At 37.7% G+C, this 26497-nt stretch overlaps 1 protein-coding gene across 1 annotated transcript; it reads right to left on the reverse strand.

Annotated features, from left to right (window-relative positions):
- Window positions 1-3186: 3186 nt before the first annotated feature.
- MED4 (mediator complex subunit 4) lies at window positions 3187-23060 on the reverse strand. The gene is made up of 7 exons (XM_077778787.1): window positions 22879-23060; window positions 15421-15487; window positions 10852-11022; window positions 8776-8833; window positions 7444-7530; window positions 6163-6294; window positions 3187-3886 (listed from the first exon to the last, which is right to left on the reverse strand). The coding sequence occupies exons 1-7, from the start codon at window positions 23001-23003 to the stop codon at window positions 3714-3716; spliced, it is 813 nt and encodes a 270-aa protein (XP_077634913.1). The 5' UTR covers window positions 23004-23060; the 3' UTR covers window positions 3187-3713.
- Between the last annotated feature and the right edge of the window lie 3437 nt (window positions 23061-26497).

A 26497-nucleotide genomic window follows, 5' to 3' on the forward strand; every position in this document is an offset into this window, starting at 1 on the left:
ATGTGTCGGTTGGCCATCTGGATGTCTTCTTTGGAAAATTGTCTATTCATGTCTTTTTGCCCATTTCTTCACTGGATTCTTTGTTTTTTGGGTGTTGAGTTTGATAAGTTCTTTGTAGATTTTGGATCCTAACCCTTTATCTGTTATGTCATTTGCAAATATCTTCTCCATTCCATTGGTTGCCTTTTAGTTTTGCTGATTGTTTCCTTTGTTGTGCAGAGCTTTTTATCTTGATGAGGTCCCAATTTTTGCTTTTGTTTCCCTGGCCTCCAGAGAGGAGTGGAATAGGAAGTTACTGCAGCTGAGATCAAAGAGGTTTTTGCCTGCTTGTGTTAAGATTTTGATGGCTCCCTGTCTAAGTCTTTCATCCATTTTGAGTTTATTTTTGTGTATGGGGTAAGAAAGTTGTCCAGGTTCATTCTTCCACATGTTGCTGTCCAGTTATCCCAATACCATTTGCTCTTCAGACTGTCTTTATTCCATTAGATATTCTTTCCTGCTTTGTCAAAGATTAGTTGGCCATATGTTTGTGGGTCCATTTCTGAGTTTTCTATTCTGTCCCACTGATCTAAGTGTCTGTTTTTGTGCCAGTACTGTACTGTCTTGATGATTACAGCTTAGTAATACAGCTTCAAGTCTGGGATTATGATGCCTCCAGTGTTTTTCTTTTTCAGGATTGCTTTGGCTATTCAGGGGTCTTTTCTAGTTTCATATAAATTTTATGATTCTTTATTCTAGCTCTGTGAAGAATGCTGGTGTTATTTTGATAGGGATTGCATTGAATATACAGATTGCTTTGGGTAGTATTTACATTTTAACAATATTTGTTCTTCCAATCCATGAGCATGGAACATTTTTCCATTTTTTAATGTCTTCTTTCTTTCATAAGCTTTCTATAGTTTTCAGTGTATAGATTTTTCACCTCTTTGGTTAGGTTTATTCATATGTATTTTATGGTTTTTGGTGCAATTGTAAATGGGATCAATTCCTTAACTTCTCTGTTGCCTCATTATTGGTGTATAGTAATGCAACTGATTTCTGTGCATTGCTTTTATGTCCTGTGACTTTGCTGACTTCACGTATCAGTTCTAGCTGTTTTCTGGTGGAATCTCTGGGTTTTCCATATAGAGTATCATGTCGGGGAGACAGAGAATCTTAAGTAGGCTCTGTGGGTCTTGATCTCATGACCGTGAGATAATGACTTGAGCCAAAATCAAGAGCCACTGAACCGAGCCACCCAGGCACTCCACTAAAGAAATCTTAATGTGCTCAATTTCTAAGATGCCTCTTCAAATCTTGTTGGGGGTATTACATAACATATGATATATAGAGAGATATAGATATATCTCTATATATCTTTTTAACTTTCTAAAACATTTTTAAAAATCCAAATTCTGAAGTACACTTAGACCCCAGAGTTTTGAATGAGGGGTCATAGAACTGCATCCAAAAATGCAAGGTGAGCGTGGAGACAGCAGTTTGATGTCATGTGTGAATACAGCAAGGCAAGCCAATGAGACACTTGCCAAACCTCCCGACACCTCGACCTTGGACTTCTAACCTCCAGCACTGTGTGAAAATAAATTCCTGTTTAAGCCATGAGTCTGTTATTTTGTTTTATCTAACAAACTCAGCTGACATGTGGCCTTAACCTCACAAGCTTAAGGAACTGTAACAGCATCAATGAACATTTGCTCTTATGGGTTCCTACACTTTCCATGCCTGCCATCCTTGAAATGGAGTTTTGGCAGCATCAAAGATACCTTGTACAACAGAGTCCAGAGTGTAAAGTTAACTTTTGATGTGGAAAACAAAAGAATGTTAATATGAAAATTTTCAAATATGCCAGAAGTAGAGAATAGTACATTGATTTTGTCTTATTTTCTTCGGTTCTCTCCTTTCCACCTCCTTTTCCTTGGCTGTTGTATATATATTTTTAATTAGACGGCCAGTATTTTACTAATTGTGTAATAGACACTGTTATAACTGCAATTTATGTATAGTGGTATGCCACTGAATTCACATTAATACAACAGCAAAGACATTGAACCATGAGGCTAATTTATACTTTCGGTTAGAATTCCAAACTAGAATACTCATTTCATTCCATGTATTGTTAAAGATATCAATCTAAAAAATGTACTTTGTTCCCAGGAAATTGCAAAAGTTGGAAGACCAATGTTTTTCTACAGGTCATATTTCATTTAAATATTAAAAAGGAAAAAAAGCTGGAAAAAATGAATTCGCAGTTCATTGAAAGGATGTAAGCAAATACTATATAGCACCTTCAAGAAATACATTCTCATTTTAAAAAATGTATATGTGTGGATCTTTAAATATAAAGAACCCACCCCAAAATGTTAATTTCTATGATCCCTGGATAGAATGTTAGTTTTATTTTCTCCTTTGTACTTTACTGTATTTGCTAAATATTCCATTATGGATGTTGTATTACTTTTGCAATCAGGAAAAAAAATGTTAAAAGTACACTAAAACTAATAAATCAAAATGTAGCTGTGTAAGCCTGTTATTTAAACATGGAGATTAACCATCAGAATTTAAAAGTGGTTAAAAGTGATTCCAAGAACTGCAGTAAGAAGGAAGGTGAAGGCAAGACAGTACTTTCCATTCTAAGAGCTTTCAGACAATGTTATTCTTAAAACCAGACATTATTATGGTAAGTTTTTTCAAAAAAAGAAATGAAGGAAAAAAAGAAAGGAGGGGAAGGGAGGGAAGGTGGGATGGAAAGGAGAGAAGGAACAAAAGAGAGAAGTAAAGGAAGGAAGGAGAGAGAAAGGAAAGAAAGGAGGGGAGGGAGAGAGGAAAGGGAAAAAGTTAAGAAATCAGAAGGAAAGGAAAAGAAAGGAAAGGGGAAGGGAAGAAAAAGAAAAAGGAAGGAAGGAAATGAGAAAGAGAGGAAGGAAGGAAGAAAAGAAGAAAAAAATAAAAGAGAAAAAGAAAACCTGTGGGAAAACTAATGGGGAGAAAACACCAAAAAGCAACAACTTCATTTTATTTCTTCCAAGACTGTCAGTATGGACCTTTGTGAAACCTATCAGCTGAATGCATTACATCATGTTCATTCACACTCCAGAATTCTACTTACGGATGTATAAAATACAACTGGATTTACAGAAGTAATTTCCTACCTACACTAAAGGCATTATTTAAATTAAAAAAAAATCATACAAAACAAAAATGTTTATTTACAAAAATTACAATAATTACAGACAGTACAAACTGAGACCACTTCCCATTACTATGACAGAAGCTACCAGCCTTCACTTTCAAATGAGGGTTTTGTTATTTTGAGATGTGATGCACATTCAGTGATCCACTGCCCTTATTTAAAATGCTTTTCTATATAATTCCAGGGGCTGATTAGTGATAGGTACATGGGTTATTTCCTTCAACTTTTATTTCCAGAACTACTATGTACAAGTCCAACACAACTGGAATATAACAGCATAGGGCATCAATGACATGAGTCATTTTTTTTTCCAGCAGTAAATTTTGATTACTCTTTAAATATTGAGTGGTTTAGAATTGAAACGATGATTTTTGGCTTTGAAAAGAAAGTCCAGTGATTTTTGAGTGGACTGCACAATTCCACTATAGGCAATATTACCTGGCTTTTTTAACAGGCTCACTATTGTTTACGGAACAGAATTCCACAGAATTCAACTCTGTCTAAATTTTGTCTTCTGTGTTCTTTAATCAGAGTCACTACTACTGCTTGAAGAGTCTGTTGACATAACTTCTACATCATCTTCATTTTCTTTATTATGCCCCGGAGGTTCCAGCAAAAAGTCGTTACTGTGATTCGGTGGTAACATATTCACTGACATGTCATTTGACTGCCAAGGATACTGTGGAGCAAGGACATCTGGAGAAAAGCAAGAAGCATATATAATGACACTTCTACTATTAATTTACTTCTTGATTACTCTTCCCTTCATGCATACAACCTGAAGTAAATATGTCTTTTAAGGCCAGGAATCAAAATATACATTTGGCTAAATTAACAAAAAGCAAATTTATCAAGGAAAAGCATGATATTTTAATAACTAGAACCTGTGTTTTATTTTTTAAAAAACCATGCTTCCATCTAAGTAACTTTATGTAGTCAGTTGACCTAATTTCTTTTGTAAGACACTTACAATTACAGACCAAATGTTCTTATATACATGTAAATTATATGCAAATATACATTAGGTCATATATATTCTTCTCTCTCTAGATTTTAAATAGCTAATATGTACTCTACTAAGTATTATAAGTTTAAACTGCATGATATGCTTTAAATCACTCTTCTCCCTCAACCCTGAAAACACTTCTTTGCCAGCAGCCACAATGCTGATCTTTGTCAGCAGAGGGCACTGGAGGGACTCTGCAAGGGGAACAGGCCTCTACAGGATCCTTCTCACTGCAGTGGTGCTTGTGAGATTTTGGCTGGCGTGCAGGACATCAAGTGGTGCTCAAGTTGCAGTGGTATTAAGTCTCACCATTGCCCCAAAGGTGGCTTCCCAGCAAGGCTCCCTGGAACCCTAGCAGGTAACCTCCTGCTTGCCAGCTCTGGCCTGACCTCATCTAACATCTCTGCCAGCCAGTGGGCCACAGCTATACCCTCTCCACCCAGAGTGCCATGAAGAGCCTTGGGATGGGGGGGGAGGAGCCTCTTCTCAGTTGGGTCCTTTCTTGGGTACTCTATCCTGGTCCTAGATGTATTAGCTGCTCCCCCATCTGCTATTATTGTATTGTTTAAAAATAGTTCTCTTTACTCTTTAGTAGCATCATCTTGTTACTAGTTAATAATTCTTTATATGTTCCTTGTTCATACTGCTGGTGTCGTTTCTGCCTCCTGACTGGGCTGTGACTGGCATATAATACAGTATAATCAAAATGAGAAAAATGAAAAGATATCAAGGGAAACTAATGCACAGTGAGTTCTCGGTTTGTACTTTAAACATGATGTTTACATAGCATTTTCAGTAACACAAGAACATCCTTACAATAAAATGTGAAGCAGAAAGTATTATTTAGGCCATGTTTTTAACATTGTAAAAAATACAAGGCAAAAAATGAAATAGGTAAAATATTAAAAGTGATTGCTCAAAAAACCCCCAAGTATTTAAACTTTAAATCTAAACTTAAAAAAAAAAATTTTTTTTAATGTTTTATTTATTTCTGAGAGAGAGAGAGACAGGGTGAGCAGGGGAGGGTCAGAGAGAGAGGGGGACACAGAATCTGAAGCAGGCTCCAGGCTCTGAGCTGGCTGTCAGCACAAAGCCCGACGTGGGGGCTCGAACCCATGAACCATGAGATCATGACCTGAGCTGAAGTCGGACGCTTAACCAACTGAGCCACCCAGGCGCCCCTTTTAATAAATTTTTGTTATTAAAACTTTTAAAATGTTCTACCAAATAAAAAAAGTCACCTACAATAAATAAAAGATGGGAAACATAAAGGTTAAGAATAACACAAATCTATATGCAGAACTTGAAGAAGGATGAAATTCAGAATAAACTGAGTCTCACAAGTGTGCTATTTTATTTAGTTATTAAAAAGTCTTTAAAAGCTTTGTTATTCATTTTGTTAATTTGGGAGTTTTTCAGGGTGGGTTCACTTTGAATTCTTTAAAATGAACATATATATTTCCTATTCTGTTTATATAGTATATTTTACAACTTTATTTAAAAAGCTATGTGTAGATCCTAATAATAAAACAGAGGCCTAATGCCTAAGGAAAACAACCTATTAACATACGAGAGAAAAGTAAATTTATTCTAATTTCATAAACTCCAGCTAGAGCAATCTTTAAAGTAGACTAAGTAGAGAGCAGGATAATTAGCAGAAAACTTAAGCTATTAAAATGAGTTGGGTCAGATGCCTGAATGGCTCAGTTGGTCAGGCATCCAACTCTTGATTTCCGCTCAGGTTATGATCTCACGGTTTGAGTTCAAGCCCTGAGTTATGTTACATGCTGACCATACAGAGCCTGCATGAGATTCTCTTCCTCTCTCTCTCAAAATAAATAAACTTAAAAAAACAAATAAATAAAACTTGGGTCTAGAACTTCAAACTTGTTTAACAGCCAGATATTCCATCATCATGTCTGAAAAACCTCAGTCTGTTTCAAAGTATTCTTCTGATTAACATTACCTGGCAATCTGCCTGCTGCAAGTGCATCTCCTGGTAAATGACCATTAACACCATTAGTGGAAGGATTGTTCATTTGACCCAATAATCCACTTCTCATCTCTAAATCAGTTGGGTATGGTCTCCGTGGGTCCCCTAAAAAAACAGACTGTTTTTAAGTCAATTATATACAAAATAAGCATTGATACCTTCTCTAAAGAAGTATAAAATTTCCTTGGTTCACTTTGGAAAACTCAAACTACATTTCAATTTTGGAACAGGAAGGTCATCTTAACTGTTATTAAGAGCGTAATATATTAAAAAATACATGCATTTCTTCTCTAAATCTGCATATACTACTTTCTATACCAAAAAAAGAAAAAAAAAGAGAAAGAAAAGTCTGTCATTTTAGTAATTCCAGATGACAAATTAAGAAAATTATAGTGATCTTGATTCTTGTAACTTCCTTGCATTTCCTAGTAAGAAGAAAACAAATACATCCTCTGAAGGAGAATAATCATGACACACTTTTTTTATAAGACAGAAAGGACTGACTGGAATGGTTATTTGAAGGACTTTCTACATTAGAAGTTTTTCTAACCAACTTCTTTGATCTTGTCATTTAAAGACTAATTCCTAGCACTTTGGAAGAGAGTATCTGGAGTCAATGTTCATTTCTAATCATGAAGGCATACTGTTTAGTGTGGGGATGATGAAAACTTGGCAGATTTGGACCAACTTTCTGGTAGTACTTCTTACTCCCTCCAGATCACTTTCCCGCCAAACTGGTAATTTATAAACTACCACTCCCAAGCTACTGATGTTGAGATATTATCTCCCACTCCTCCCAGAAGACTACTGCTCTACCTTAGGTCCCTGCCTTATGTACTGTCAATCTATGTTGCAGTTTGTTGTTCGTTTTGCGGCTTCTAATTACTCCTGCTCCTTCCAGTCCCCTGTATTTGCTGTTGGGTGCTCAGTGCTTCACCTATACCACCCAAGAGTTGGGACTATCTGCTTTCAGGGCTAGAGCCCTTGAGGAAACCCCAATGGTTCTTAAAAGTGGGCTTCTGGCCAGCCTGGGCATTACGGGCATATAAATCTATAGTTTTCGAATCATCCTGTACTTTTAAACATTATTATTTTCTTTAAAAAGGAAAGAAACACAGTTCCTGTGGCAATAGCTTTGTAGAAAACCAAACTGATAAAATCCCCGGCCCATATTATTCCTTATAAGATATTAAAGATATGAAAATCACCTAGATTTAAAACCACATATGTCTAGTAGAAACAGAAGTATTTTACCTGGAACCCAGGTCAGTGGGGCGCACACAGCATTACTCGCACTAATCCTATGTGCATATTTAATTATTTCTTCAGAGGAGATGGCACCTGAGAGTTGAGAGGAGAGTGTAGTGTGTTAGTCTAGTAACTTAAAAGTGTATAAACATATACCTCATAGTCACACATCAGACTTAATTTTATTATATGTAAACAGGATAAGTGGAGTTTCCTACCTTCTCTAATAACTAGTAATATGTATATTGTTAAACTTAAATCATAGAGATTTCCCAACTAAAGAACAAAACATCCAGAAAAATCATCCGACAAAGTGTCAAATTTGGGACATTAGCATGATAATGCCCACTAATCTCTATTATTAACTACCATTAAATATTCTTACTGTTCTGAAAGCATCAGTGAACACACAGAAAATAGAGGCAAGAGTGTTTTGTCTCCCAATGATATCTAAGCTATTAAATTAGAAGAGCAGTTCACACTATAGTCAATTGGTGGCTTCCTTGACACTAAGGATATAAGCAGACCTAAGTAGAAACATGTCCACAATATACTCATTACATTAAAAAAAGTAAGCCACTAAATAATATGTATAGCATGACTTGGTTTTTGTTTTAGAATATATGTGCATATGTATTTGCATTGCTCTTGTTCTATCTGTATTAAACACCTTAAAAAAATGGACACATAACAAACATTAGCAGTAGATATCTGAAACAGGAAAAGAAGAAGAAAGTTAGACAACTCTTAGGTGACTAAAGGTAAATCATCTACAAAACCATTAAAAGTAATCAAAGTTTTCATTGTAACTCTTACTTTTAGTACATAAACTAAAATCCAAAATGGAAGTCTTTTAAGGAGAGAAGGACAGGAAAAGGTACGCTGGGCTTCTGCACCATTAAATGTGCACACACCCCAAAGCCACATCTAGTTCCGACTTCATGACACTCTAGTCCCACTCCGTTTGTCCACTGCATATTCTCTTTCACTCTTTGCAAGATCCATCTTTTCCAAGATATATCTCAAATCCCACTTGCTTCCAGCTCACAGCTGTCTTCCCTTCTCCCAACAACTTTAAACGCTCGTTGTCTTTGCTGCACATTCGGATACATAGCCGTAACTTGCATTTTATTACTGCTTCTTATAACCTGAGAAAGGTGTGATGCCTCCTCAATAATACATAGCTCAGTGCTAGAACCTAGTAGATACTTCACAATAGAAATTTGTTGGAACCATTTCAATAGCAGCAAATGATTACCAGTTAACACTCTCATCTGCTTCTTTAAACCAAAGCTTGGATTTTTCAGAAAGTCATTCAGTGTTTCCCACTGTACCAACCTTTTCTTGCTTTTTCTATTGATTTGAGCTTTTCTTTTGCTTGGTAAACAGCTGTTGCCTAATTTGAACATTAAAAAAAGAAACATGGTTATATTCTTAAGTATATCAAGCAGAATTTTTGGCTTAATTCACAGAATGATTAATTCCATACAAACATGCAAAATTTGGAAATGCCCATAAGTTATTTGTAATGTTCTGAAACACCACTTGGGTATCATTTGTGTCAGTTAATGAAAGAAATAATATATTTCATGAATCAGTCTCCATTCACAAATTCTATCACAAACATGCAGAAGAGATTCCGACCACATACTATCCCAAAGCATTCTATACTTGCATTTGGTTCAAAGATAAAATATCAAAATGTTTTTTTTGGTTTACAAGATTCTTGGATTGATAATCTTATTCATTTATGTATTACCACTACCTCCAAGTTTAATAACTGCTATAATGAAAATACCCACAGCACCCCCCCAAACTGGAAAGATACATTAAAGGGTAAAATGAAGTTAAGCTAGTACATATATGCATCCTCAACTATAACACAGCAGTTATGAGTATGGAGACAGACAGAACTAGGTTTAAGTTCTATCTCTCTACTTTTCACTCTCCCTGGGGAAAGTAGTTATTAATTTTAAATCTCAGTTTCTCCATCTGTAAAATGGAATAGTGGTACTAACCTAGTATAACTGTTAAGATAACTGAGTTAAAACATTTAAAGTGCAAACAAGCACAAGGCCTGATGCACAAGTGCTCAATAAATGTTAGTTGCTATTACCTAAGGCATAAAATTCAATCTTTTTATGGTCTTTGGGTTAACTTTATTTAACTCCATAATTATATTTTTGGATATCTAACGAATATAATCTGAAATGCAGAAGAAAAAGAAAGCTTTTTTGCAATGATATTCATCAAAGTATTACTTAAAACAATAAGTTGGAAAACTAAGGAAAATGAATATATGAAAAACCCTTCAGTTTTAATAAATAGTAATAGAAAACCAGTTAGTATCCTACTAATTGCACAATACAAAGTGAATTCCTCTGGGGGAAAAACCCCACAAAACTACGTTGTACACCTGAAACTAATGTTAACATTGTATATCAACTATACTTTGATTTAAAACAACTATAAGCCTACTAGAAAATAAAAAAAAAATACATCTGAAACTGAAATGAAATGCAAAAATCTATGAATAATGGCACAGAGGGACTAAAGGCAAGTTTTTCCTCCTCCTCCTACTTTTCCATATTCTCTGAATACCTTTTGATAAGCAAGTTATTACTTTTCTAATGGAAAATAGATTTTACTACATATTTTTTTAAAAGCATTTACTTGGGGTCGTTTCTTCAGCAGGAATGGTTAATTTACCCTGAACCACTCAGGTTTCTATTTATTGGAGCCCATTTTGACACATTTTGAAGATTCATCAGGGATAAGGATTCCAGCAATGTCTGGTCCATACGAGAATCAAGCTCAGTTGTTTCTGCAATACTACCCTATAACAATTACATTAGTTAGTATTTAGTGAAATAACTGGGCAAATAATAGCAAAGAAATTGCTTTTTTAAACAGTAGCCAAGAACAAGAAAAAACAAAAACAAAAACTAGAGTCCTTGACATATGCCCAAATCCCACCCACTTTAGAATGGAAGATGAAATAAGTTAATGTGAGTTTTAATCAATTTATATAAAATTGATACCTATTTCTACTGGTTTCAAGATATTTTTTAAGTTGAAGTAAGGATTTAGATTACTAATAACTGAAAAGTTCTATCAGGACAGGATAAAAGTACAACTTCTATTAATTCAATTCAATTCTATTAATTCTATTAATTCAACCCTGTGAAATCTTTAAATAATGAAAATATGGTTCAAAAGTAATACAAACTACCTTAAAATATTAAGTTAAAAAGGGAATGACAACAACCTTTCATTTAACCAAACTGTCAAGTTGTCACTTTTAGACTTGGAAACTTAAGTTTTCTGCCACTTCAAAATACTTGGAAATAGATTTCTTTTTCAGAAATAAATTAAACAGTATCCTTTTTTTAACCTTATCTTCTATCAACTTACCAGTATTTGTTCTGCTTCCTTTAGCTGTTTTTGTAGTTGCTGAATATCACTGTCTCTCTTCTCTACTTCCTTTTCTAAAACTTGCATTTCATGATGGATTTTTCCCTGATTAAGTGCCAATTTCATCAGTTCTTGAAACTCCCCATCTCTGTGAATTAACAACTCCAGGACCTATCAGATAATAGTTAATTAAAGCAGACAACAGAATATTGAAAAGTTACATTCCAATGAAATAAAGAATCTACATGTAAATTGGCTAGACTATAAAATTTTAACATCTCCAAAGTATTATTCTAATCAATAACAATAAAAATAGCCTACATATGATTATTTTGGAAAACAGATTAATATCAAGACTTTTTGCTTTTTCTAATTATATGCTATTCTTTCATGCAAACAAGAACTACCAATATGCCAAAATGAACAGGTTTAATCATTTCCTAGGAAAGATAAAATTTTTAAGTTTATCCTTAAAAATACAAAACAGTCTGATTAAAAAATAGGCAAAGAAAATGAACAGACATTTTTCTAAAGGAAAACATACATGAAAAAGTCCTCAATATCAGTAATTACCAGGGAAATGCAAATCAAAACCACAACTGGATTATCACCTCATACCAGTTACAACGGTTATAATAAAAAAAAAAACACAAGAGGTAACAAGTGTTGGTGAGGTGAAGAAAAGGGAACCCTCATGCTAGTGGTGGGGATGTTAACTGGCGCGCTCACTGTGGAAAACAGTATGGAAGTTACTTAAAGAGTTAAAAAGAGGATGATCCAGCAATTCTATCTCTGGGTACTTACGCAAGGAAAATGAAATCATTATCTCAAAAAGATACCTGCACCCCAATATTCACTGCAGCATTATTTACAACAGCTAAAATGTGAAAGTAAACTAACTGTCCATCAATATATGAATGGATGAAGGAAATGTGGTATGTATTTTTTTTCTAGTTTTAAGTTCCAGTTGGCTAACATACAGTGTAGTATTAGTTTCAGGTATACAGTATAATGATTCAACCCTTACATACAATGCCTGGTGCTCAACACAAGTGCCCTCCTTAATCCCTTACAACTTCCCCTCTGGTAACCATCAGTTTGTTCTCTATAGCTAAGAGTCTCTTTTTTGGTTTTCCTTGTTTTTCTCCCCTATGATTGTTCGTTTTATATCTTAAATTCCATCTATGAGTGAAATCACATGGTATTTCTTTGACTGACTTATTTTCCTTAGCATAACACTCTCTAGCTCCATTCATGTCATTACAAATGCCAAGACTTCATTCTCTTTTTCTAATTTCCTTAAAATATTTATTCATTTCTTGAGAGACAGAGAGAGACAGTGTGAGTGGGGGAAGGACAGAGAGAGAGGGAGACACAATATCCAAAGCAGGCTCCAGGCTCTGAACTGTCAGCACAGAGCCCAATGCATGGCTCGAACCCATGAACCCACGAACCGTGAGATTATGACCTGAGCTAAAGTCGGACAGACACTTAACCAACTGGGCCACCCAGGTGCCCTTTATTTCTTTTTTATGTTACACACACACACACACACACACCATATCTTCTTTATCCATTCATCAATCAATGGACTTTTGGGCTTTTTTCCAGAATTTGGCTTTTGTTGATAATGTTGCTGTAAACACCGGGTGCATGTAACCCTTGAAATTAGTAGAAAAAGTGGTATGTGTGGTATGTGTACACACACACACACACACACACACACACACACACACACAGAAATATTATTCAGCCATAAAAAAAGGAAATCTTATCATCATTTGTGACAGTAAGGATGGACCTTGAGGCCATTATATTAAGTGAAATAAGTCAGCAAGAGAAAGACAAATACTGCATGATCTCCTTTATAAGTGGAATCTACAGGAGATAAACTCATAGAAGAAGAAATCAGATTGGCGGTTGCCAGGGGTGGAGGTGGCAAAATGGGTGAAGATGATCAAAAGGTACAAACTTCCAGTTATACGATAAATAAGTTCTGGGATGTAATGTATAGAAATGGTGACTATAGTTAATAGTACTGCATTGTATACTTGAAAGCTGCTAAGACAGAAAATTTTTGCAACTTAAAAAAAGTTCGTAAAAATGTACAGGAAATGGGGCGCCCGGCTGGCTCAGTTGGTAAAGAGTACGGCTCTTAATTTCAGCTCAGGTCATGATTTCACAGTTTTTAAGATCACGCCCCGTGTCAGCCTGCTTGGGATTCTCTCTCTGCCCCTCCTCCACTCAAACACTCTCTCTCAAATAAAAAATAAACTTAAAACATATATACATATATATATATATAAAATCACACTAAACCGGTAACTTCATTCATAGTATTGCTTTACAATGAAGATGGTTTAAAAAAGAGCAATTTCCAAAAATAGTAAATAGGTAGAATGCAGATACAACCTTTGGCCTATGAAGGTTAAAAAGTATAAAAGAGAAAGTCTGGGTCCAAATCTCTAGTCCTTTGTTTACCAGGGATACAGTAACAGCACCTTATCACGTAAGGTTATTGTGAGGATTTATGATATAATGCATGCAAAGTACACACAGGAAGAGCTCAATAAAGGCTAGCTATCATCATCACTACCCTATGAGAGAATTAAGATGCAATCTTACTTAAATACCCTTACTTTACTGTGCTAAGAGTAATACTTCAAGAAAGGAAATGGCTATCAAAAGCCATTTTAAAATCAAAATTTTAAACTGTTAACAAAAATTTGTTACAGAGTAAAAAGTATAGACCTGCCTCTTCAAGTTCCTTTTGATACGAAGTTCTTCTCAGTTTTATAGGACTTCTGATTCAACAGACAAAAGACTGAGCTATATCCTGTCCATGTAATTAAAAGTATTTAAATAACAGAAAGCTTCTTCTACAAAAAGTGTATTCTACTTAATACACCTACAATCCTCATTCTTTTTAAGTCACAAGAGAAAGCAGTGCTTGCACTTCTATAAATGCATATTTAAAAAGTTATTAGCCAACTTGTTTCACAACAAGTTTCAATAGGTTTACAGTTTGACCTATATACTATAGAGAAGTAAAAATTCTTTGGAGATTTTATTGTTGAGTAGAGAAAAAGTATTCAACTGAAGTCAGATCTCGGTTCTAGTTCTATTCATCCATCATCCTCTAGTTCACTTACCCACCCTGGAGCTCAAGCTCTTTTATAACACAGGAGGTTATAAAGACCACTAAGGTCCCTTTTAAGTAAAGTTCTACATACATGAAAATATGAATACTCAAATAAAATCATGGCTAAAAACCTTTCAAATGGGCACATCCCACTAATACTTAACAGTTTCAATGAAGATTCACAGTACTAAATATAACGTTTAATTCTGTTCTGGGGTGGTGATGGTAACTATCCACCATTACCAAGCTCTCCCTATGTATACTTAATACATGCAGTATATGCAGTATACTAAATCATTTAGTATACGCAGTATACTAAATCCTCACAACAACCTGTGACAAGGTACTGTTCTTTTTTTTTTAAGGACAGAACTGTTAATTTTTAAAAAGTGTAAGGAAGGTTAGTGCTGATGAGGCAGGTCTTAATTATGACCTACTGAATCATCTGTGTGTCTGGCTCATAGCAAGCATATAATTGCCTACGAAGTAAAATTAGAACTTATATTTTGTTTCGCTTATTTTGTAATAAATTCTTATTGAACTTCACAGGTATTTACCAATAAAGTATCTGAGACTGGCATTCTTCTATTACCATATTTCTCTATAAGCTATTCTAAAAACAAAATAAACAACATACAAGAAACAACTTTAATATCCCTAAAATTACCAACTATTATTACCTGTAACCTTATCTAATTCCCCCTCTCTTCCTGAGGGGATTAATCCTTGAAGAAAACAGTTTTCTGGTACTTCTCTATCGATAGTCAATCAAATTTCTCTGCCCTCAAAACAGAAGATAAAACTAAGACAACAATGGGGTAGAAAGTAGAGATGTTTCCTGTCTCACATCCATCTGTTTTCTCTTAAAAATTTTTCTAAATTATGGTAAAAAACACATAAAATGAAATTTACCCTCTAAACTTCTTTATAAAGTTTTTGGGTCAAAAAAAATCCCATTGTAGAAAATTACAAAGCACAGAAAGGAATAAAGAAAAAACTACCTATAAACCTAACATCTACAAAATAACTTCTATTAATAGCTGTATGTTCTTATTTCTATTCATTTTCAAGTTGCATTAGAGGGACAAGCCTATAATAAAAGGTTTATGAGAACATTAACTTTTTTGATTCCAAATATTGTTTTAATGTCCATTTAACAAGGCTTTGCTGGTTAATTAAAAAGACAAAAATGAATAAATGTGTAACTAGAATTATAAGAGAAAAAGAATACTATTAAACCCTTAGACAACTATCTCCTTCTTAAGCAACATTACCTTACATAAGAGATTCAAAGAAAATACCAATTTAAAAGTTGTAATTAATAATTTAATAGAATTCAATCTTCCTATATTCAAACAAAGTAAATGTAAATAGGAAAACTGCAGAAATAATGGGGATTTCTTGGAATTTAAAACGAAGCCACTTACCTGGTTTTCCTCATCAGGTGGCAACAACTTTTGGTTTCTTGAAATTGCCAGCATTTCTATAAGTTCTCTAAAAAAAGAAAAACAAAAAACAAAACAATCTTTGCAAAGTAAATACAATAGAAGCCTTCTCAACTATCTACCTAACTGACTTGCTGGATTCATGGTACCCATAGCACACTGAGTATTCACAGCCACTGCCCCACAGTGACAGTGCACTTGGGCTCTCAACAGCTGCAAGACTCAGGTGTGATTGTTACCAGATACATTTATGCACATTTTGTTTACTAGTGTAATTACAGAAACTAATATCCATTACAAAAATACCAATGAAATATAACTGCCAACAGAAAAGAGTTGTTTCTATAAACTGAGGTGAGTGCTTGGGAAAAACTTGAGAGATGTCTGCAAAGGCCTACTTCAAAGCAGCAGGGAAAGTCATACAAATTCAGCAAGAGTTGGCCCTAAGACTGCTTGATGAGCATCAAAGTTCTCATTTCACTTTATCATTTTTTAAAAGTAATCTCTACACCTAACATGGGGCTCAAATCCACAATCCTGAGATCAAGAATTGCATGCTCTACTGACGGAGCCAGCCAGGCACCCCTCATTTCACTTTAAAGAAACAAACTAGAAACTGTAGACTTTGAATTACAGGTGGTTTATATAAGAAAAGCTCCTACATTCAGCAATTGGCCATGCCCCTTCATTTACATATCACCCATGCCTGCTTTCCCAATATAATGGCACAGTAGGGTAGTTGCAGCAGAAAATTTATGGCCTGCAAAAACCAAAAATATTTATTATCTGGCCCTTCCTCTATAGAAAAAGTTCTCTGGCATCTGTCTTAGATGAAAACATCATATTTTCAAATATAAGTTTATATGCTTTAAGGTAAAATAAAATTAAGTAGATGGATTATTTTTTAATGATTTAAAGATTTTTTAATGTGGCTCAAACTCACAAACCATGAGATTATGATCCTGAGCCAAAATCAAGAGTTGGATGCTTAACCAACTGAGCCACTCAGGTGCCCCAACTGAAATTTTTATATTTTTAATAATGTTTATTTTTTGAGAGACAGAGAGAGACAGAGTGTGAATGGGGGAGGAGCAGAGAGGGAGACAGAATTTGAAGCATGCTCCAGGCTATGAGCTATCAGCAGAGTCCCACATGGGGCTTGAACCCACAAACTGTGAGATCATGACCTGAGCCGAAGTCAGACACTTAACTGACTGACCACTCAGGCGCCCGTGAATTTTTTAATTAACTGAACAGGTATCAACTGAAAGGAATTCTTACATATAAGAATTTCTTTCTGTAATGCACATTTACTAGATATACCAATTTTCCTATATGAAATTAGTATAAATGTCAGTATAAAATATATTGCAGGTAGTGTCTATATATTAGTTTCAAATTTGCTGATACATGGGACTCCAGAAATTATCCAAGAGGGACAGCTGCACAATTACCTGACACCACCAGTCAGCCCCAGTGTTTGTACCTTCTTGCTGGCTGCTACGCTATTTTCACCTTCATATTTCCATCTTCCTATGGCTAGCTTCATACTATTTTCCTGGATGGTGCCAATTGGACCTGACCTTTCCCACTGCTAGTTCTCATACCATTATGTATGCATTAATTTGCTAATTAATGAAAAAAGGGGATATGGCAATGGAAAAGTCTTCATTCACCCACTCATTAAATATTTCTTGAGTGCCTATTATGTGCCAGGCACTTTCTAGACGCTTGAGTTATAAAAAGTGAACAATGGAGGGGTACCTGGGTGGCTCAGTTGGTTGAGCCTCTGACTCCTGGTTTCAGTTCAGGTCACAATCTCACAGTTTGTGGGAGCAAGCCCCGAGTTGGACTCTGTGCTGATAGCACAGAGCCTGCTTGGGATTTTCTCTTCCTCTTTCCTTGGCCTTCTCTCTCTCGCAAGCATACACACACACTNCTGAAATTTTTATATTTTTAATAATGTTTATTTTTTGAGAGACAGAGAGAGACAGAGTGTGAATGGGGGAGGAGCAGAGAGGAGACAGAATTTGAAGCATGCTCCAGGCTATGAGCTATCAGCAGAGTCCCACATGGGGCTTGAACCCACAAACTGTGAGATCATGACCTGAGCCGAAGTCAGACACTTAACTGACTGACCACTCAGGCGCCCGTGAATTTTTTAATTAACTGAACAGGTATCAACTGAAAGGAATTCTTACATATAAGAATTTCTTTCTGTAATGCACATTTACTAGATATACCAATTTTCCTATATGAAATTAGTATAAATGTCAGTATAAAATATATTGCAGGTAGTGTCTATATATTAGTTTCAAATTTGCTGACACATGGGACTCCAGAAATTATCCAAGAGGGACAGCTGCACAATTACCTGACACCACCAGTCAGCCCCAGTGTTTGTACCTTCTTGCTGGCTGCTACGCTATTTTCACCTTCATATTTCCATCTTCCTATGGCTAGCTTCATACTATTTTCCTGGATGGTGCCAATTGGACCTGACCTTTCCCACTGCTAGTTCTCATACCATTATGTATGAATTAATTTGCTAATTAATGAAAAAAGGGGATATGGCAATGGAAAAGTCTTCATTCACCCACTCATTAAATATTTCTTGAGTGCCTATTATGTGCCAGGCACTTTCTAGACGCTTGAGTTATAAAAAGTGAACAATGGAGGGGTACCTGGGTGGCTCAGTTGGTTGAGCCTCTGACTCCTGGTTTCAGTTCAGGTCACAATCTCACAGTTTGTGGGAGCAAGCCCCGAGTTGGACTCTGTGCTGATAGCACAGAGCCTGCTTGGGATTTTCTCTTCCTCTTTCCTTGGCCTTCTCTCTCTCGCAAGCATACACACACACTTTCACTCCCTCTCTCAAAATACATAAACATTAAAAAAAAGTGAACAATGGAATTTAAATTCTAATACAGGAGACAAGAGTAACCAAGAAAACAGGTTAAATAAAACCAGGGTTATAAGGGTTGGGAAGAAAATAAAGCGGAGTGTTAGGGAGTGTCAGTGAGTTGGTCTGGCTACTTAACTGGGTAGGGTCAGGGAAGGATTCTCTAAGTGAGAGAAGCCAGCCATGAGGGAAGAATGCTTGTAAAATGTCACAGCTAGTTCAGGGGACCCAAGATGGCTTGAGGAAGTGTGGTGAGAACATAGTAGGCAACTGGGGAGCAGGGTACAAAATAAGGGTAAGAGTAGTGAGGGAGGGGCCAGACTACTGTGTTAAGTCCATGTAGATCTCGGTAAAGGATCAGTATTTCATTCCAGGTACAATAAGAATCAACTGGATCACTTTAAGCTGAGAAATGACATGACCTGATTTATGTTTTTAAAACAAGCTAAGCTATATGGAGAACAGATTGTAAGAGGGCTAGAATGGAAATCAAGTTAGGTGGCTTCTGTAGTGTTCCAGGCAAAAAAATGACACTGGCTTTGACTGGGTCCTTGTCACTAGGATTTAGTAATGGAAACAGGTGAAACATGTACAGACTCAGAATATATTTTGGAGGTAAAGCTGACAAGACTTAATGATGGATTACATGGACATTTCATGAATGCAGCATGTTATATGAACCATTTTTCTGTACCCCATAGATGAGATATAAACACTTAAGCATCTCTGATCTACAAGAAGGCTGGTTTCGGGGGGTGGAAGAGGTGGGCATGGGGGATATAGTGGGAGATGTGGAGCGGGACTTTTTCTGCCTTTCTTGCAAATCTGGGAGTATAAATCCACAGAAAACCTTAAAAGGGCTTGCGTTAGGCACAGGACTACAGGGGGAAGGAGAAAGTTGTAACACAGTACTGTTCAGTACTAGAACATATAGAACAAAGTGGAAACCTCTGTCCTCCTCAATGGTTAAAAGAGGCTGAAGGAAGCCCTGAGCCCACTCTCTGGTTACAGGTGTGAGACACAGAACCCTCTCCTGGTGTAGAAGAAGCTGTACTCCTCACATATCAAATTAGAATCCATCCACAATTCCCCTTAGAAATATAATTTAGATGGGGTTAGATTGAATATTAGTGGTACTACACTTCAGGTAAATTATAGGTATACAGAATTAATAGGCTGCTGTGGAAACCTCAAAACTCCTATCAAGATGGTTTGTGAGGGACAATGAGTTCTGAATTACAAACACATTAAGAAAAACTTTTAGGGGCATCTGGGTGGCTCAGTCAGTTAAGTGCCTGATTTCAGCTCAGGTCATGATCTCGCCATCCATGAGTTCAAGCCCCACACTGGGCTCTGTGCTGAGAGCTCAGAACCTGGAGCCTGCTTCAGATTCTATGTCTCCCTCTCTCTGTCCTTCCCTGGCTCACACTGTCTCTCTCTCTCTCATTCTCAAAAATAAGCATTAAAAATTTATTAAAAAAGAAAAACTTTTAGATTACAATGTTTTTATTTTTAAAAATTCATCCAAAGACTATCTCATTCTATCACATTTTCCAAAGTAATAAAATATACTAAAAAGGTATATAATCAGGTAACAGTCAAAAACATATCCTAAATTTCAAACCTACTAGTTTTTAGTCAAGAGGTTATATTAGTGAGTTTTCTTTTCATTTTTTTCATAACAAATGCAAAGAAAAGAAAAATTTCACTAAGAGGATAATGACAAATTTCACAGATTACAGAATCAGTGTATGTAACTATATGATCGCTAACATAATGGGAGTTTTTCAAAAGCCAATCACAATGGAATAGCCTCACTCTGTGAAGTCTTCATGAGTCCTAGGTGGCAAACCACAAAGTGACATCTCTAACACTACCACGGCCATCCATCTCCAGGGTCATAAAAGATAAATTTTCATTTACTTACTGTCACCTAGTCTTTCTTCTTGTTTTTTCAATGTTTGTTTATTTTTGAGTGAGAGAGACAGAGTGTGAGTAGGGAAGGAGCTATGAGAGGGGGAGACACAGCCTGAAACACGCTCCAGGCTCTGAGCTGTCAAGCACAGAGCCTGACGGGGAAGGGGGGGGGGGGCTCGAACTCACAAATCATAAGATCATGACCTGAGCCAAAGTTGGACGCTTAGCTTAACTGAATGAGCCACCCGGGTGCCCCACCTAGTCTTTCTTTAGAGATGAATAAATAACAGCAGATTAAGTCATGAGAAAAATCAGAGGATAAGAAAAACAAACTTTTTTTTTTTTTAAGTATTTTTATTTATTTCTAGGAGAGAGATGGACGCTTAGCTTAACTGAATGAGCCACCCGGGTGCCCCACCTAGTCTTTCTTTAGAGATGAATAAATAACAGCAGATTAAGTCATGAGAAAAATCGGAGGATAAGAAAAACAAACTTTTTTTTTTTTTTAATATTTTTATTTATTTCTAGGAGAGAGAGAGACAGCATGAGCAGGGGAGGGTCAGAGAGAGAGGGAGATACAGACTCAGAAACAGGCTCCAGGCTCTGAGCTGGCAGTCAGCACAGAGCCCGACGCGGGGCTCGAACCCACGAACCGCGAGATCATGACCTAAGCGAAAGTCGGACGCTTAACCGACTAAGCCACCCAGGCGCCCCAAGAAAAACAAACTTGTAAGGCAATGGTTATTACCAGGGTGCAGAGCACATCAAGAAAGATGAATCTTATCTCCAATTTGTCAAAAGATTCAGTGAACGCTACAAATCAATGAGAAATCAAAGTGGCAATCCTGGGGAAAGGGCAATAGGAAAACTACAGCTTCTTTTAGAGAAATCAAAAGAGAACTCAGCACCTTGACAAGTCATGCATAACTAGAAAGCTGAAGGAGGAAGGTTTCAGAGACAAAGGTTTCAGATTCTTGAGGAAAATTTAAATGATCCACTACTCCAGGGGGTCATTGCATTTCCTCGAACAGAAAATGCTATGCTCAGTAATCAAGGAAAGAATCAAATAGAGAGAGAAGATAAACTGGTCAATTCTAGCTAGATACAAGAGAATCTCAATTTAGTCTCAAATTTAACACAGTTGATATAAATTACTTAATTATGCTATCTCAGGTGAAGAGTACATGACTATCATGTACACGCACTGCTGAAGGTACTGACACCATCAGGAAAACACACCTTAGATATATAACCAAATAATCCAGGAGCAAGATCTTAAGAGTGACTATGGAGTTGTCCAGTGTCAGGAGAAATGTTCATAGACCATTACCTTGGACGAATAGGTTCAAAAAACCGCAGTGCCCGAACTTGCTGTGTATAAACTATATACTAGAGTCACAAAACAGACAAATTATGTTACAGCAAGTAAACTAGGAAAAGAAATGAATTTACTGGACTCCAGAGGAAAAGGGTGAGAATAATTCACTGACTATATACTAAGGCAAAGATTTGAAATTCTAAGACCAAGAGGTAGTCAGAAAAAAAAGGCAGCAGCTACTACTTCCCAAAGGGGGTGTCACTTCTTCAGAAGTCAACATATTCACAAAGTGGCACATTAAGTGACACATTTGGTCTCTATCTCACCAGGCATAGGTAACTTACCAAGTATTTCAAAGCCGAGAAGTGATACGAGATGCTTTTTAAAAAGATAGCTCTGACCTTGGGCAATAGAGTTCGGTAAAGTGCAGAAGCACAAAGAAAAATAAAACTTTCGGGAGACTACATTAAAAAATAGTTACGACAGTGGGGGTGGTAACCAGAGGTCAAATTTGAACGTTTTAGGAGGAAGAATCAAAACAATTTTAATATCCAAGTGAAGGTGAGGGAGTTAAAGAAGGCCTCAACTTGACAAAACTACCATGAACCATGGCAGACTAAGGAGAATGGCATCCTATTTCTACCTCTTCCACACACGCTGCACTCTGACCCTCCCAAACTTGCAAGTATGGAAGCACCACCAAGTCGTGCGTGCTCTTGCTTCCAAGCTTTGGCACATGCTGTTCCAGCTACCTGCCGCCTACGGAGTCTGGTGAACTCATTCCTCCCGTGCAGTCCTTTCTCCAGAAAGCCCACCCTGCCTACAACCGAGACAGGCACCGAGTCCTCGGGTTCCAGTATCCCGCAGTGCACGACTCTGTAAAAACAGGCTCCGCACCCGGTCACTGTTTACGTTCGTCTCTTCCCCTTGACACTGGGCTCCTCCCCGTTGGAATCCAGTCCCCCAGCCCCTTCACTACCTTCTCCCAACGCCTAGGACCCAGGGGGAGTTCCTTAAGTGTCGAGTGTCCGTAGACGAAGGTTCTCGCACCGGGCGATCTCTAAGGTCCGCTACGATTCTGACTGTGTCGGGGTTCCAGAGTCAGTGTCACTATTAAAATGTCCTCTAAGGCGAGGGTGGGAATTCCCGTCTCGGTGTCTTGGAGGGTTGCGGACCTCAAGTGCACAACATTTGTGTACGGTCTTTGGGAGCGAGGCCTCCCCGCCGAGCCCAGGGAACGAACACCCAGGCAAGCCCGGAAGACTCCGGGCCCAGCCCGGCCAGGCCCTCAGGCCGACGGCATTACCTCGACAAGACCTCCAGATCTTCTAGCGCAGACAGGAGCCGCTCTCGCGTGCTGTTACCGCCGGCCGCTCCGGAGCCGCCTGCCGGCCGCTCCTTCTCCTTCTCCCCACTCGAAGACGCCGCCATGCTCCCCACAGGCCCGTAGCCGCGACTGCGCAGCTGAGCACTGGGGAGCAGAGGCGGGCTCCGGAGGCGGAAGCAAGGGTCACGGAGGCGGGGGGAAAAGAGGCCAGTCCACAGCGCCCTCTATGCTCCTGGAGATGAACTGCGGGCGGCGGCGCCGTCGGTTGGGCCAGCGAGAGTTTCTCAGTCTAACCTAGGGAGGAGAGCCAGGGGACCGAGAGGCGCAATGCGGTCAGGCTCTCCAGCGCCTTGTGGTTTTCACAAGGAATCGGAAGCTCACGAATTTTAAGCATTTGGGGAAATTGCATAATGACCCACCTCTTGTATCAGGTTCTTTGTGAAATGGACTGGTCTCAGTTATTGACCTATCTTTAATCTGCATCCCTGTGATGCTAACCCCACCTTCCTGTTTGGCCTCTCCTGGAGATTGTAAGCACTTTAAGACGGGAAGCATAACCTGTCTTTTATTCGTTATTGTGGTAAAATACACATAACATAAAACTGACTCTTGTTAACCGTATTTCAGTGTACAGTTCAGTGGCATTAAGTACATTCGTGGGGTTATGCTACTATGACCACCATCCGTAATCTCTTTCCATCTTGCTAAACTGTAATGCTTCAATGCCCATTGAACAGCGACTCCTCATTCCGTCCTACCCCTGGAGCCCCCGACAGCCACCATTCTACTCTCTGTCTCCATGAGTTTGACTACTCTGGGGACCTCATATAAATGAAATCCTACAATATTTGTATTTTTGTGACTGCCTTATTTCACTTAGGGTAATGTCTTTCACTTTCATCCATGTTTTACCATGTGTCAGAATTTCCTTCCTTTTTTGTTAATATGTAGATATGACGTTTTGCTTATCCATTTGTCCATTCATAGACACTTAGGTTGCTTCTACATTTTCATAATCCATCTTTGTAATCGTGTATCTCCCAACAAAATGTTTTGTTCATTGATCAAGATGACTGTTGAAGTGAATGACTCAATACAGGATGTAAGTGGCAGTTTATGAAAATGGTTTACATAATTGATACAACACACTTTCCAAATTAAAGCCCAAACTCCACCTTAACCCACTTTTCCTGGAGAGAACAATGTAGTCGGGGACTTTCCCTACCTGGAAAACCTAAAGTTACAACAGTATTGGGAATGCAGGTTCTATGCCAGGCCAAGCTGTGGTTTTAAAAGATGAGATGGAGAGATGTCACCTACAGATGACAGCTGGGAGTGAGGCCGGGGTACCTTATTTCATTGCCCTGTCCTCCGGTCTGTTCTTTCTGAGGTGCTGAGTCTGCTTTCCACTGGGCTTCAGACTTGAGGATTTTCTCAGGGACTCATGCTAAAAGAAAAAGAATATTTATGACAACTGTTCCATAATCCTGAATGCTGATTTATTCACTTATGATGAAAAGTAATAGAGCCAGGCACAATTTCACTTATAGACAAACCTATAAAGGAAAATAATTTATCACCAGAATGTTGCTTGGTAAACTTGGATTAGAACAAATGAAGATAGATTTAAAAAAATTAACTAGTGCAATCATCGGGATTTGTATCTCCACACATAGGGATGTTTGTATTAAGGTGACTGGAATATTTGTGTTCATAGGTCAGGGCGCTTTCTTCTCCAGACAGTGCAAGTGACCTGTGGACACTTTTTGTTTTCCAACCATCCCCCTACTGCTGCTCCTGGCTAACGCCTTCTCTTTTTTATTTTTTTAAGTTTATTTCTTTTGAGAGAGAGAGAGAGAGAGAAAGCACAAATTGGGGAGGGGCAGAGAAAGAAGGAGAGAGAGGGAATCCCAAGCAAGCACAGTCAGCAAGGAGTCAGACATGGGGCCTAAACTCACAAACCTTGAGATCATGACCTGAGCTGAAGTTGGACACTTAACCCACTTAACCGACTGAGCCACCCAGGCTCCCCTTACCCCTTCTCTTAATACAGTCAATTCTCAGATAATGGAATACATTAAATTTAAGCTTCCTAATGACACCTGTATTTTAAGCATGCCTCCCAGTAGCTCTAGTTAATAATTTCTTTATTTTGAGAGAGAGAGAAAGCAAGAGCACACGAGTGGAGAAAAGGCAGGAAAAAGAGAGAAAGAGAATCCCAAGCAGGCTCCAAGCTGTCAGTGTGGAACCCGGCACAGGGCTCGAACTCACAAACCTTGAGATCATGACCTGAGCTGAAATCAAGAGTCCAAGGCTTAACTGACTCAGCCACCCAGGCACCCCATGGTCAATAATTTGTTATGTTACATTTCTGAGGGGCTAAACTCCTGTAGCGTCTATTGATTTATTCAGTTCTCACAGGTCCATCTTCCGCCATGATTCTGGTAGGGGGAGGGGAAGATCCTATTAGTATGGCTTTCACATAAAAATTTGGGAGGAATATAATCAGTTAAAAATGACCAATTATATATAGATCCTACTTTACACACACAGCCAGTAGATGGACAATATGTGTGTTGTGAACTCCAGACCTCCTCAGATTTATTGCAAAATCATATGAACATTGAACATTGTCCACAGACTGATAAGTAATAGCGTTTCCAGCAGATAAACTCTTTTGCAAACTGCCAGTTCTGGTGTGACAAAGAAAATATGAATTATTTTATATTATAATTAATATGAATATTATATATGTTATAGTTACTAGAGAACTAATTTATGCAAAGTAGTTTCTCAATCTATAGATTCAAAAGGGTAAGTACTATCTTCTTGTGAAATTGCATGTATTTAACATGCCAAGCACTGGTCTAAGCACTTAAAAGGAAAAATGAAGTCGATTAACTTTTGCAACACTCCTGGAGGTAAGTACTGCTTATTATCTCTACATTACAGATAAGGAAGTTACAGAGACAGAGAAATTCAGAGACTTGCTCAGAATCAGACTGGCTTCAATGTCTGTTCTCTTAGCCACTGGTGATCCTGTCTCACTTTTTAAAGGAAGACAGGGCCGCCTGGGTGGCTCAGGTGGTTAAGCGTCCAACTGCGGCTCAGGTCATGATCTCGCAGTTAGTGGGTTTGAGCCCCACGTTGGGCTCTGTGCTGACTGCTGCCCGCTCAGAGTCTGGAGCCTGTTCCAGATTCTGTGTCTCCCTCTCTCTCTGACCTTCCCCAGCCCACCCTGTCACTCTCTCTTTCTCTCTCAGAAATAAATTTTAAAAACATTAAAAATAAAAAAAAAATAAAGACGGGTCTTCACGCATTGGAAAAGGGTTGGGAACCTCCTGTCTAAAATGCAAACACTTTCAAAAGCACAACTGGGGATTTTGAATAAAAAGTAGCTATAATAAAACATGGAAAGAGCCTAAGTGTCCATCAACAGATGAATGGATCAAGAAGATGTGGTTTATCTATACCATGGAATACTACATGGCAATGAGAAACAATGAAATCTGGCCATGTGTAGCAACATGGATGGACCTTGAGGGTGTTATGCTGAGCAAAATAAGTCAGGCAGAGAAGGACAAATATCATATGTTTG

This window comes from Crocuta crocuta, unplaced genomic scaffold, assembly GCF_008692635.1.
Source record: "Crocuta crocuta isolate KB4526 unplaced genomic scaffold, BGI_CrCroc_1.0 scaffold586, whole genome shotgun sequence".
NCBI lineage: Eukaryota > Metazoa > Chordata > Mammalia > Carnivora > Hyaenidae > Crocuta > Crocuta crocuta.

Bases quoted from the DNA above. Each gene is read 5' to 3' on its own strand.
- MED4 (XM_077778787.1), bottom strand. From the start codon at position 23,003: ATGGCGGCGTCTTCGAGTGGGGAGAAGGAGAAGGAGCGGCCGGCAGGC. The intron at 15,488-22,878 runs GTAATGCCGTCG...TTCTTTTTTTAG, and splicing joins GATCTGGAGGTCTTGTCGAG to AGAACTTATAGAAATGCTGG. The intron at 7,531-8,775 runs GTTGGTACAGTG...CTCAACTCTCAG, and splicing joins AATAGAAAAAGCAAGAAAAG to GTGCCATCTCCTCTGAAGAA.